At 40.5% G+C, this 12,330-nt stretch overlaps 1 protein-coding gene across 1 annotated transcript; it reads left to right on the top strand.

The window, feature by feature from the left end:
* Positions 1-57: 57 nt before the first annotated feature.
* sec62 (SEC62 homolog, preprotein translocation factor) lies at positions 58-12,161 on the top strand. The gene is made up of 8 exons (XM_084370215.1): positions 58-142; positions 4,426-4,534; positions 5,319-5,424; positions 5,864-6,113; positions 6,717-6,812; positions 6,898-6,958; positions 7,050-7,169; positions 8,051-12,161. The coding sequence occupies exons 1-8, from the start codon at positions 107-109 to the stop codon at positions 8,593-8,595; spliced, it is 1,323 nt and encodes a 440-aa protein (XP_084226341.1). The 5' UTR covers positions 58-106; the 3' UTR covers positions 8,596-12,161.
* The last annotated feature ends 169 nt before the right edge of the window (positions 12,162-12,330 follow it).

Here is a 12,330-nt window from a genome sequence, read left to right on the forward strand (position 1 = left end):
ATCACTTATGAATGAAATTCCCGTTGTGTCCCACCGTTACTCTGTTAGTCTCGCGATACTACAGGCCCTATGCGCGTGCACGCCGGAGGAGCTGAGTTGGAGGATCATGGCGGAGCGCAGGAGGCACAAGAAACGGATCCAGGTAACATCACTTAATTCACAAAAATTACTGCCTGTGCGAGTCGGAGCACAACGAATAAACGTCGGTCTCTGATTCACGACCTGTTGCAGGACGTTTGTTCATGGCAGCATCCTCGCGAGGAGCCGTTAACAAGCGACATATGAAGCCATATGATGGCTAACGGTAGCTAGCATTAGCGGGCTAGCGAAAACAAATGTTAGTGTTTGTATTTTGATAAGACGTTTCCGAGCCGGTTATACAGCCCGCTTGTAACATCCACACACTGGTCTACACATCAAACCTGTGTTGTAACTGTCGGCCAGCGAGCTGTCTCTCCAGTCGGACGTTTTTAATTGTGATTGAGCTGGCTTTAAACGTTTGCTGGCTAAGCTGCGTCAGCTCTAACCAGGCGTGTTTACATAACGTGGGGCAATCTGCGGGAATTTTAATTAATGAGTCAACACAGGACATCATCATGTTGCTTACTGTGTATGGAGCAGCAAGGTAGTGTGGCTCCGGGACCGCTGTAAAGACTGGATCAGTGATTTTACTAAAGCAACAGTTTGCACAGTGGCTACAGGTTCAGACAACTTAAACATCACCACAAGACAGAGAACAATCAGTTTGGTTGTCTGAGCTTTCAATCACAAGCTTCTCCCTAAAACGGTACACTACCCTGATCTGTTTATGAACGAAGACAGACACTGGTAGTGTAATTAGATTACTTCTAAATCACCTGGAAAGAACAGATGAAGAAGTCTAGAGAAGGCTCCCATTCCAGATGTTCAGTGATGCATAGGCACAAAGTCCAGAATAGAAAAAACTCCAACTGGAATCAGTTTGATTCAGTGTGATTGTTTGTTTTCATTCAGACAGGAGCTGTGTCCTCTTGGTGTAGATCGACTATCAGTCTGTCCAATATTCAGCAGCTTTATGATTATCGGTATCTGTGGTTTTTGTGTCTGATTGACGATAAAATAAAGAAAAAAGATTAAAATGTAGTACTTTGGCTCTGATTCAGCATCAACTGTCTGTTAGTGGTCACAGTGTCCACAACACTATCTGGTGTTATGACTAATAGCCAATCAGCACTGAATAATCTAAATTTGCGTGCGAAAGCTATAAAATAAATGAAGTGGAGTGAAAGTATAAAGTAGCAGAAGATGGAAATACCAAAGCAAAGTACTTTGAAATTGTACACAAGTACAGCACTTCAGTAAATTGCTGTTTGTATCAGTCCCTCACTGGTTATTCTCAACTCTGAGGCTAAGATCTTTATTTTCCTAAGTTTGTTGTGTGATGAAACTGGAAAGGGGACAAATTATAGAATACTCAAAAAATAGTATGTAGAAATAATACAGATATTTGAAATGTAGTACTACACAAAGAAAATGGCAGGGCAGCTCACAGCTGGATAAAACTACTAAACATTGTGCCATTTTTGTGTAGTTGGCAGTGGCGATGTATAATTCCCTGTAAGCACATACTAATTATAAAACAAATACAGAACATACTGTATACTGTTAGTATGTAGAATGGATTTGGGACACAGAAAAAGTGTCCTACAGAGCAGTGGGATAAGCTAAGCTGAACCTTTCACTCCGTGTGTTGTAACTGTAGAATGACAATGTTGAATTTGCCTACTGCAGGGCCTCAGGCCAGCATTATAAAATAGTTCTTTTGTATGTGTAAGTGCAGCTGTGTCACAACATATACCACTGAGTGAACCGTGACGAAAGAGGCCTGTTTATTACAGCATCATCACTCTGCTTGCAAATAATTATCTCCTTTTTTGGTCACAATTGTCTTTCTCTTTTCATTCTTAAATAGCCTTTGATTGTGGTCTGCCTGACAGCATTTGATGGTTTTATAACAAAGAATGTTACTCGGTAGCCAGTTATGTACATACACATATCGGAAACTTATGCAAGCTAATAAAAAAACCCAGCAATAAAAAATGTCAGTTTGTGTTGACACAGTTTTTGAAATGTTTCTATCAATGTAGACTAAATATTAGCCTCTGCTGCCTTACACCGGTTAGTGTGACACATTATAATTCAACAGCGCCGCAATTACAGCCTCCAAAATGGCCAAACAGTTGAATCAGCAGCTTTAGCAAAAACTGGACATTGTAGCATTCATGTAGGGAGGATTAATTCTTGCATTAGGCTGCATTAGTTTGAGCTAGATGTACCTAATAGCCTGGTACCTGACTGACTGTAGTTCTCTTGCCTGTTCGAGTACAGTTGCATAATGACACATACTGTTATCTCATTTATGAGCACAGCACAACCAAAAGAGGCAGGTCTGTTAAACATCACCACTTCACATTACACACAGTTCCTCTGTGATCGTGCCTTATATCACAGCGTTTGAGGTTTCACATGAGTTTGCAGCCAAGACTATTACACTTGGTTGCCAGATACTTGGCACACCTAAATACTGTAACTAATGCTCGCTAATTCAACAGGCCTGCAGTAATTAGATCCTGCCTTCATGAAGGTGATGAGGTTCAATTTTGTTGAAACAGTTTTAAGACACTTGACGTTGTCTAGTAGAAACACCTCTCAGTATAATGCAATATAGTTCAACATGACCACAAACTACACGGCTTTAAAAATGACCATAAAGTTGGTTCACCACCTTTATAAGACAGGTTCAACTTCAACTTTCATGGAAATAAGATTTTTTTGCATTACTTTGAGGTAGCTATTCTCTTTAATTCACACATCTACTGTAGGTGTATGTCTCTGCATGTTACAGTAAGTTGCACAACAACGCACACTGTTATCTCCTTTATGTGTCGACCACAACGAAAGAGGACGTTATAGATTGTACTTTACTGCAGTCAGGGGTTGTAATGAATCGCATATCAAGCCAGAACTGTTTCTTGGATATACATTTTAAAGGACTGGTACTTTGGTCTTGGTGTGGAGAACAATCATTCTTCACATACTGTGCATATGCTTCATAGGCACACAGTTAGATCACAGTAGCTAATCCTCACGTGTTCCTGCCAGGTAGATCTTATAGATGGAAACAGGGGGCTTTCCATGCAGGTCTCATGTAACTGAGCTGTGTGACTACCTGTGATACCTGCTTCCTTAAACAAAGGCTTGTTTGATGGCCTCGTCTTCCTCATGTTGCTGCTCGGAGCCAGCTGGACTGGATAAAGCAGCGCTCTCTGTGCTGATACACTCGTTCTCTCTGTGTCGGCATGTGACTTAGTGCTGCTGGCAGAAAGTGCAGATGTTCTCAGAAGGCAGGAAGAAGATGTGGCCGCTTTCTGTTTTCACTATACATGAACATGTACAGTATATGAAACTGGGTTTGCAAAGTACACAGAAAGTGTAGCCATCTTCAGAGATGGAGACACTTTTTACAGTTTGGAGGCTTTTCAACATTATTTAAACCATTTTAGGTTACCTCTAGGGAGGCAATGGTATGAAATATTTACAGAATTGTGGTGTACAGTTTTATTATTGTCATTATCATAAGTTACAATGACCCTAAATGGGGTGAAAACAGAAGGGTTTTTGATCAAATGTCCTGACAGACATGAAACGTTATATTTACTTGAAATATATTTATAATAACACTAATACAATAGAATTCAGTTCCTTAAGATAATAAGCAAATGTATGCAATCAATTTTCATACCACTGTATACATTAAAGCGGCACTATGTAGTTTTTGAAGAATTATGACATTAGAACTTTAATTTTTACAATAATGAAAACGTTGTAATACAAACTTTTATTTTTCCATGACTGAATAAACAAGCTGTTCTATTTAAATTCTATTTAAACTATTGAAAATGAGTCCTCACTCCCACTTCCTACCCACCACACCTGTTCTGACATTAAAAGGACTGACCTCAATAGAAGACACACTTCTGTAGTGTAAAGCAGTGCAGAAGATACTTCTACACATGATACTGATGAATGTAATGTGTTAACTCTTGTAATACATAGATGCACTATTTTTTTTGTATTTGTGTTGACTCATATCGGATGTGTTCACTCGGATTAATTCATAGTGAAATATTGATTCTGGACATGAAAATTAGACTTACAGGTGATTGGTTAGACACAAACTTCTGCTAATTTGTCATTTGTCATACAACTGTTTAGTGTGGGTTGGTAAAACTTGAATTTGCAACATAATTTAGCGAGTAAGAGAGCTTTAATGTCTAATGTTTAATTGTAAATTATCTGTCCCATGATTTGACCAGCTCTGAGGACTGACTGTGATGTTGTTTTCGTATGCACGTTTTTATCTGTGTGTTTGTCTGTGCTTTGCAGGAGGTGAGCGAGCCCACCAAGGAGGAGAAGGCGGTGGCCAAGTACCTCAGATTCAACTGCCCCACCAAGTCCACGAACATGATGGGACACCGAGTCGACTACTTTATTGGTTAGTGCTCAGCTGTGGGATGCGAGGCAACAGACAAAACACACAGGAATGAGACAGTGGGTGTGAGTCGGGAGATTGCTGTTAAACCCTGCCCTCTGTTTGTTTTCGAAGCCACAGACAGTTTACTGTGTCTACCGAACGTTTAATCTTGTCACCGTCAATGAAAATGTCTTCCCTGTTGCCTGTTAGTAGTTTTTGGGCAAAGAGTTGCTCAAGTTGTCATGTTCTTTGACAAACTTTTCCACTTCATTCCTGTTTGCAGACCTGATTCACCCACTCAGTGTTTATATTTGTCTTGTTCTGTGGCATGCTGGAATTCATTTGTCAGTTGTGGGAAATGTTTGCTCAGTAGTTGTGGGTAGAATAGGGTATGACTGCTGAAGCCAGTTATTCCTCCAATTACCATCACATGGCCTTACAATTGCTGGCCTCTGCTGTGGACAGTAATATGTCAGCACCCGAATGCAACCTGTAGCCATGATTCAAGGTTAATTTCTGTCCATTGTTGACAAATAAAGGGATGAGTTGGCATTCTTCAGCAGCTACAATCAGTTTTTATGACGGGAATGTACCAAATGACAAAGTGAAACCAGTTTGACAATGTGCTCAACGTGATGAAACATCCAAGAATAATCCCCTCCTCAACGTTTTTCACACCAATTACACATTTTCAGCTGCCTCACATCTCATAAAAGCTGTAAGAACACTGTTTACCAGGACAATGACTGCAGTAATACTTTGTTACTGTGTTTTTTAACATTTGTGCTTGTGCCCTGTATTTTAGCCTCCAAGGCAGTGGACTGTCTGCTGGACTCCAAGTGGGCCAAGGCTAAGAAGGGAGAGGAGGCACTGTTCACCACCAGAGAGTCTGTGGTGGATTACTGCAACAGGTCAGCTGCGTAACACACTCCTGCACATCTGATACTGTAGATCAATAAACATTCGTCATATGCAGGATTTTAATCCTAAATCAAGGAAGCCTGCAATGTGGTAACTGGTGTGTGGGGCTGAATTAACGATTATTTTAATGTACTGATTATTTTCTTGTTTTGTCAATTCATTCAGTCTATAAAAGGAAAATTGTCCACAATCTCCCATAATTTGGGCACACTGAAGTTGCTCCTTCTAAAATAGAAATGTCGCAGTATAGAGAGATCTTTTGAACTTCATTTCAGACTGGCAGAGGACCCAGATTATAAGAAAAAAATAAAATGACTAGAAAATAAATCCATCACATGAAACTAATGAGTTTTTGGCATATTTGCTTAAAAATGACTTGACTTCCTTTTTCGACAGTAATGATTAATCGTTCTCCTCCTTCCTTTGTAGACTCCTAAAGAAGCAATTCTTCCACCGGGCTCTCAAAGTGATGAAGAAAAAACCAGAGAAAGACACCAAGAAAGAGAAGGAGAAGGAGAAGGAAAAGGAAAAGGAAAAGGAAAAGGAGAAAGAGAAAGAGAAGGAGAAGGAGAAGGAGAAAGCGAAGGGAGACAGCAGCAAAGAGGAGGAGAAAAAAGGGAAGAAGGAGAAAGAGAAGAAGAAAGAGTTGGAGGCTGCTGAAACCAAGAAAGAGAAGAGCGTACGTAACCCAACGCTTTTGTCCGCTCTGATGGAAAAAAACCCAGATTGTTTTATCACTGTGGGAGCTTTTATTTTTTGATCTGTCTTGTAAAAATTCTGACCTACAAATTTACAAGTAAGCTTGAAAACATATTTGTTGGATCAGTCTTTAAGTGGGTCGTCAATGTTGCACACGTCACAGACTGATTTCAGCTTCATGTGTTTGTTTTATGACCTGTGAGAGTCGCCTTGACTCTGCTGATCTGATCGGCCTTCTAACCTGACAGTAAAATGTCTGTTATTGACTCTGCTGCTCCAGTTTAAAGTGCAGAGTTACAGGTCTCCAGGAGTAATGGAAAGTCTTTGTGCTCAGCTAAGTTAGCCGGTTGTAGCTTCATATTTAGCACACATACATTAAACTGACATCAATCTTCTCTGCTGAATCCTGGCAAGAAACCAATGAAGTGTTTTTCTCAAATTTTCAAACATTTGTTTTATTGTGAAACCCCACAGTAAGCGTCTATGGTCTGTCTCTTTAACCATTATGTAGGTCACACTGTACACTGTAAAATGTGATTTGTAAGCACAGGTTTTATATTAAAATGCTGTTTGTTTTGATTAGGATGACAGTCCTGGAACCCCCAAGAAGAAGAAGGAGGTGAAGAAGAAGTTTAAGCTGGAGCCTCACGAGGATCAGCTGTTTCTTGATGGAAATGAGGTGAGCGTGCAACCATAATGCAATGTGGGAGTTGTTTGCAACCCTTACAGACATAAAAACCCTAAATGTGTCTTTTTTTCTTCAGGTGTATGTTTGGATTTACGATCCCGTCCATTTCAAGACCTTCGCCATGGGGCTGATACTTGGTGAGTCAATAGAGGGTTGTCTTTAACTGGTTGCAGCTGATTTTAATTTTCTGTACTCACACAATCTGCGTGTGTGTGTTCTGTCTTTCAGTCATCGCAGTGATCGCAGCAACGCTGTTCCCGCTGTGGCCGGCAGAAATGCGTGTAGGAGTTTACTATCTAAGTGTCGCAGCAGGCTGCTTTGTGGCCAGTATATTGCTACTTGCTGTTGGTAAGTACTTCATTAAAAAGACCACACTGATACCTGTAAAAATAGTTAGAGGTTCCCACAAGGCATCTGTTGCCATTCAATTTAATAGAAAAAAGCCCACCAGAAATATTTATTACTAATCAAAGCATAATTAAAACATGCCAGAGTAGAGAGAGGCCTCTGCTATGGCATGGTGGAGAGAGGAGTCTTGCCTCAAACACAGTCATGTTGCTGTTCTGGGTTGTTCATGCATTTCAGAATAAAAAGCAGTCCAGTACAACTTCACCACTCACTTGAATGATAACGTAAAGTTAAGTTATACGTCTCTGATGCTCTGAATCAAAGCCATTAATGTCTTGTGGAGGTAGAATTTCAGGCTAAGCGGTCATTTTTGATTTTAACGTACAAAGAATTGTCAAGCCAATGTGGCAACATGTAGTGTATTATGAGGGCTGCGCGATATGGTAGAAAATTAATACTGCAATTATTTTGACAGGTCTTATGAATGTGATATGATTCACTTTTAGTGTGAATGATGATTTTTGGATTAAAATTTTCATTTTTCACTGAAACCGATACTCCACTTTTGGGGCTGATATCAATATTACGCATTTAAAAATTCTGATATTGATACATTGGCCGATATTTACACATTATTTTGCAGTAATCATTCGAGGTAATCAAACACTTGTGACAGAGATATGTAACGTAATAAATCCAAGTTTACAAAAACAATAACAGACTGGAGATACAGACAAATCTGTGTCTGGCACTGATGAACAGCAGAGGTTTTAAACAAGATTTTAATCCCATTAAAGTCAATCAAGTAGAGACACACAGATGATAGATTTAAACTGCTGTATTTTAAAATTGATCCCACTGATTGTTGTGTCTCTCCTCAGCCCGCTGCATCCTCTTCCTCATCATCTGGCTGGTGACGGGCGGGCGGCACCACTTCTGGTTCCTCCCCAACCTGACGGCAGACGTCGGCTTCATCGACTCGTTCAGGCCGCTCTACACTCACGAGTACAAAGGACCACGAACCAGCAGCAAGAAGGGCTCGGACAAGACGGACGACAAGGACAGCGGCTCCTCCAGCAAGGCTCAGAAGTCGGACAGCGACGAGAAGTCAGACAGCGAGAAGAAGGACGGCGACGAGGAGGATGAGGAAGAAGAGGAGGAGAGCAAAGAGGCGGCGCCAGAGGAGAGTAAAGAAGCGGAGGGGGAAGGGACGGATCGACACTCGGACACAGACAGCGACCGCCGGGAGGACGAAGGCTCGCAGCACAGCAACGGAAACGACTTCGAGATGATCACCAGGGAGGAGCTGGAGCAGCACACGGAAGAGGAGGAGGAGGAAGACGTGGAGGAGGAAGACGAGGAGACGCAAGAAGAGAGGAAAGAAGGGGGTGGGAGTGAGACTAAACCCCAGACTGCTGAAACATAAACTCTTTACAACCCCATCACTCTCTACTTCTCTCTCTCTGTCCTTCCCTCCCTTTCTCCTGTGATCCCAGGACCTGCTCGTCCGGCCTCTCTGAGCCCGCCGAGGCCGAGGAGAGTCTCCATCTCTTGTCGTTGAGATCTTCCACTAAACAGTACCGATAGACCAGTACCGGGATAGACAGGGCGGTGAAAAGCAAACGGCTACGACAATGTACGGGGAAATCAAATCGTCAAAAAAGAAGAAGCCTTATGGTGGATCTGATTCCACCCACCCAAATGTTATTTATGTTCGAATGAAAACCTGCCTGAGGAAGTCGTCAACTAAAATTCAGCCCTGATGGAGGGTTTTCATTTCTTTCTTATGTCATGAAGTAGCTTTTTCAACTCAGAATGTTTTATTTATGTCCCCAGTCTTTGGTTACATTTGGATGTGATATCCGTGAGGTCAGATCCTGATCTTAGATACAGATGACGGAGAAGAGCTGTAATGCTAAAGCAACCTGTAAGAGAAGACGTGCCGCTTTCTTTACCCCCCCTATTTTTTTTTTAGCTCCATGTTGTGGGTACAATCACAGAAAGCCCTGGTTCTTTCACCTGTTTTTGGTTGTTTTGGTGAGATGTCAGGAGCACTTTTCACGAGTCTGACAGCTCTCTCAGGCAGCCATTAAAACAAAGTGACCAGCTTTGAAACCTGAACGAAGCCAGATGGACCAAATCCTGTAGTTTACGCCCAGGAACCTAAAAAAACGACCATATTGAAGATGGATGGAGAACAGAGTAGAACGGCTCTTTGAGGTACTTGCCATTCTCAGTTTTTTTATTTTTACAGTCTGAAGTACTTCTAGTTCATGTTTAATGTGGGACTCATCTTTAAGAGTAAATGTGAGCAACTGGGACACAGCTGGCGTACTTAATTTTCTTTTTTAAAAAAAGATCACAGCATTTGTTGTACAACTAAACCTAGAAGATGTTCACTGATTTACAAACAGAACCAGATATAAAGTTAAGCGAACTCTAGTGCCAAACACATCTGATAATAACGATGTTCTGCATGCTGATTTAATGTGGAGAGCGAGAGCGAGGGGTACGTTTTGTTAATTCGTTCATTTTTGTAACTGCGGTGTCAAACTCCACAAACCTTTCACATCTTTGGAACAGAATAAGGATTAAAGGATAAATTCACCCAAAAATGAAAATTCAGTCATTGTCCACTTGCCCCCATGTTGATGGAAAGTCAGGTGAAGTTTTGTAGTCCATAAAACATTTCTAGAGCTTTACAGCAAAACTGTGTTGCAGCGTTCTTTTAAACAACCTAAATAAATAAAATTGCTCCATATGGCTCATCCATCATAATCCAAGTCTCTGGAAGTCCCAAGATCCCAAACTGTTTTGACTTTATTCAGACCCTTAACGCACAGTCGAGCTCCTGCTACCACTTAAGATGGGATGTGTGCTAACACGCTTAGCAACTACAGTGAAGATTTTGTCTTTAAAAGGTGAAAGTAACTTGTTTTCAAATCAGCTTTGGATCTCAAGTCTTCCAGAGACTTTCACACTAGAAAAAAAAAGCCCCTGACACTTGTACACGCCTGGCTTTTGTCCTCAATGTAAATGTGTATAATTGGCATTTAGCAACACTCTACTTTTGCCCCGTGTCAGGCGCAATGATATGACGTGTTCAAGTTGAGGCTTGTCGATATTTTTAAGTCCATCTCTGTTTAAGCAGCAGTTGAACATCGTTCAGTCGTCGCCAAGTTTGAAAGAGAGACTGAAGTTAAAGATATTAAAATAGTGACATTGTAACCTCAACAGAGATGTGGAAAGGAGCAAGATGTCTCACTCCTTGAAACTCCTGTTATCAGCACCGGAAAAAATTATGTGTCTAATTCAGAATGCTATTTATGACCTTTTTTTTTTTTACAAGTTTAAGAGCATGATCTGTGGCTTTCTATGGTTCCCTGCTTTTCCGGCGTGTATGTAACGATGAGTGTGACACAAGGGGAAAAAAACAGAAAGGCAATCTCGTCTCCTGGATATGTGAAAAAGTCGAATGCCTATTCTTAGCTGGTTTACGCGGGTTTAAAAAGCCTACATATGCGCGCAAATTTTGGTGTAAAAGTGGCATTGAATTATGCCAGACGAGCTGTATGGAGCCATTTTATGTTTTTTCTGGTTGTTTTTTACGCTTTAAAACAAGTCCCCATCTGCTTCAGTTGTTCAGGAGAATGCGGCAGCACTGTTTTGCTGTGAAGCTCCAGAAATGTTTTGTGAACTATTAAACTTCAGCCCACTTTCCATCAGAATGGGGATGAGTAGATAATCACTACATTTCCATTTTTGGGTGAACTTATCCTTTAAGAAAAAGCACAGCACGGGGTTGTTAGTGTGTAGCTAAGCAAAGATTTTTGGTCTCAATGAAACCATTTAAAAGGTGTTCGCACTAGACTCCCATCCAGATCAGTCTCACACAAGCCGTCATGTGTGAACCAGGCGACAGTTTAATTTCCAGTCGAAGCCCAGTAACTGGCGGCCGAGGTCCAAGCTGTTCCTTCACGTTAACTTCTGGCTAGAAATGTCTTAGACGCTCTTTTTAGTCATAGCGAGGATTATATTTAAAAAAAAAATAGAAATGTATCATTTATATATGGATTCTATTGATATATCAAATATATACTTACAGTCTAAAACTATCAAACAGCTTCTTTTTCCTCCCTTACTTTCTTTTGCATTAGGAGGTTTAATTTTTTTGTTCGCAGTGTTTGTCATGCTTTTATTTTTTTTACTCGTTATTTAAGGTGACATCTGGGGTTAGAAAACAGTGGGAATTTATTAGATATCAGCATTTTTCTGTATTTTATTTTAACATTGGATGTGTGATCTGGTTGGTTGTGCGCTGCCAAGTCTGTTTCTCACTTAAAAAAGGTCAGTCATTAACCAGAGCTAACCCAGTGGCTTGTTGTAACACTGACGGTTCTTACTCAATCTGATATTTCACACAGCTTTCTGTACAGTTGTCCTTTTGTTTTGTCTAAAAATGAACTCATCTAGACTGTATTTAGTAGTTTGTTCTCTGTAATCCCACTGAGCTTTGTAGCTCTCACAAACCACCTTGTTGTTGCTCTTGTTTTCTTTCCAATATCTCTGTTTTTTGTTTGTTTTTTTCTTCCCCAAACGGGCAAAGTGCATCTCTGTGTCCTGAGTTGCCAGTTGCTGTACTCTGAATATTGGCCATATACCATTTCACTAAAGAGAAAAAAAGAAAAGATAATTCTCCCAGTTGTTCTTGACTCTTGCACAGTATCGGTCTGTTGTATATTGTAGTATTACTCTCTATGCTGCTGCTTCTCATCGCACATTTCTGGGGGAAATAAAAAGTGAAATTGTAAAACATCCATGTTTTATCTCTGGTCAAAAAAACGTGTCTTTTGATCACCTAGTTGTCCACATTTGGATCAGTGTCATTCTGAAGACTGTCTCATGCAATATTGGAGTATAATTTAATAAAACTGGATGTCTGGAAATATATCTGTATCTTATCATTGCAATAAAAATATAGAAAGCACACAAGTACTGTCATATTTTCCTGTGTATGTATTCTTTTTTTCTTTGTGCCTGGTGGGGACAAAATGCAGCACAACCTTCAATTAAATAGTTAAATTAAATTCTGTTTAATGTAAAAGATTGCTCACTGGTTCACAAAAGACCTTTTTGAGCGAGTGAAAAACTTAATGTGTAT

The sequence above is a fragment of the Pagrus pagrus genome (assembly GCF_965226575.1).
Source record: "Pagrus pagrus genome assembly, chromosome: 12".
Classification (NCBI taxonomy): Eukaryota; Metazoa; Chordata; class Actinopteri; order Spariformes; family Sparidae; genus Pagrus; species Pagrus pagrus.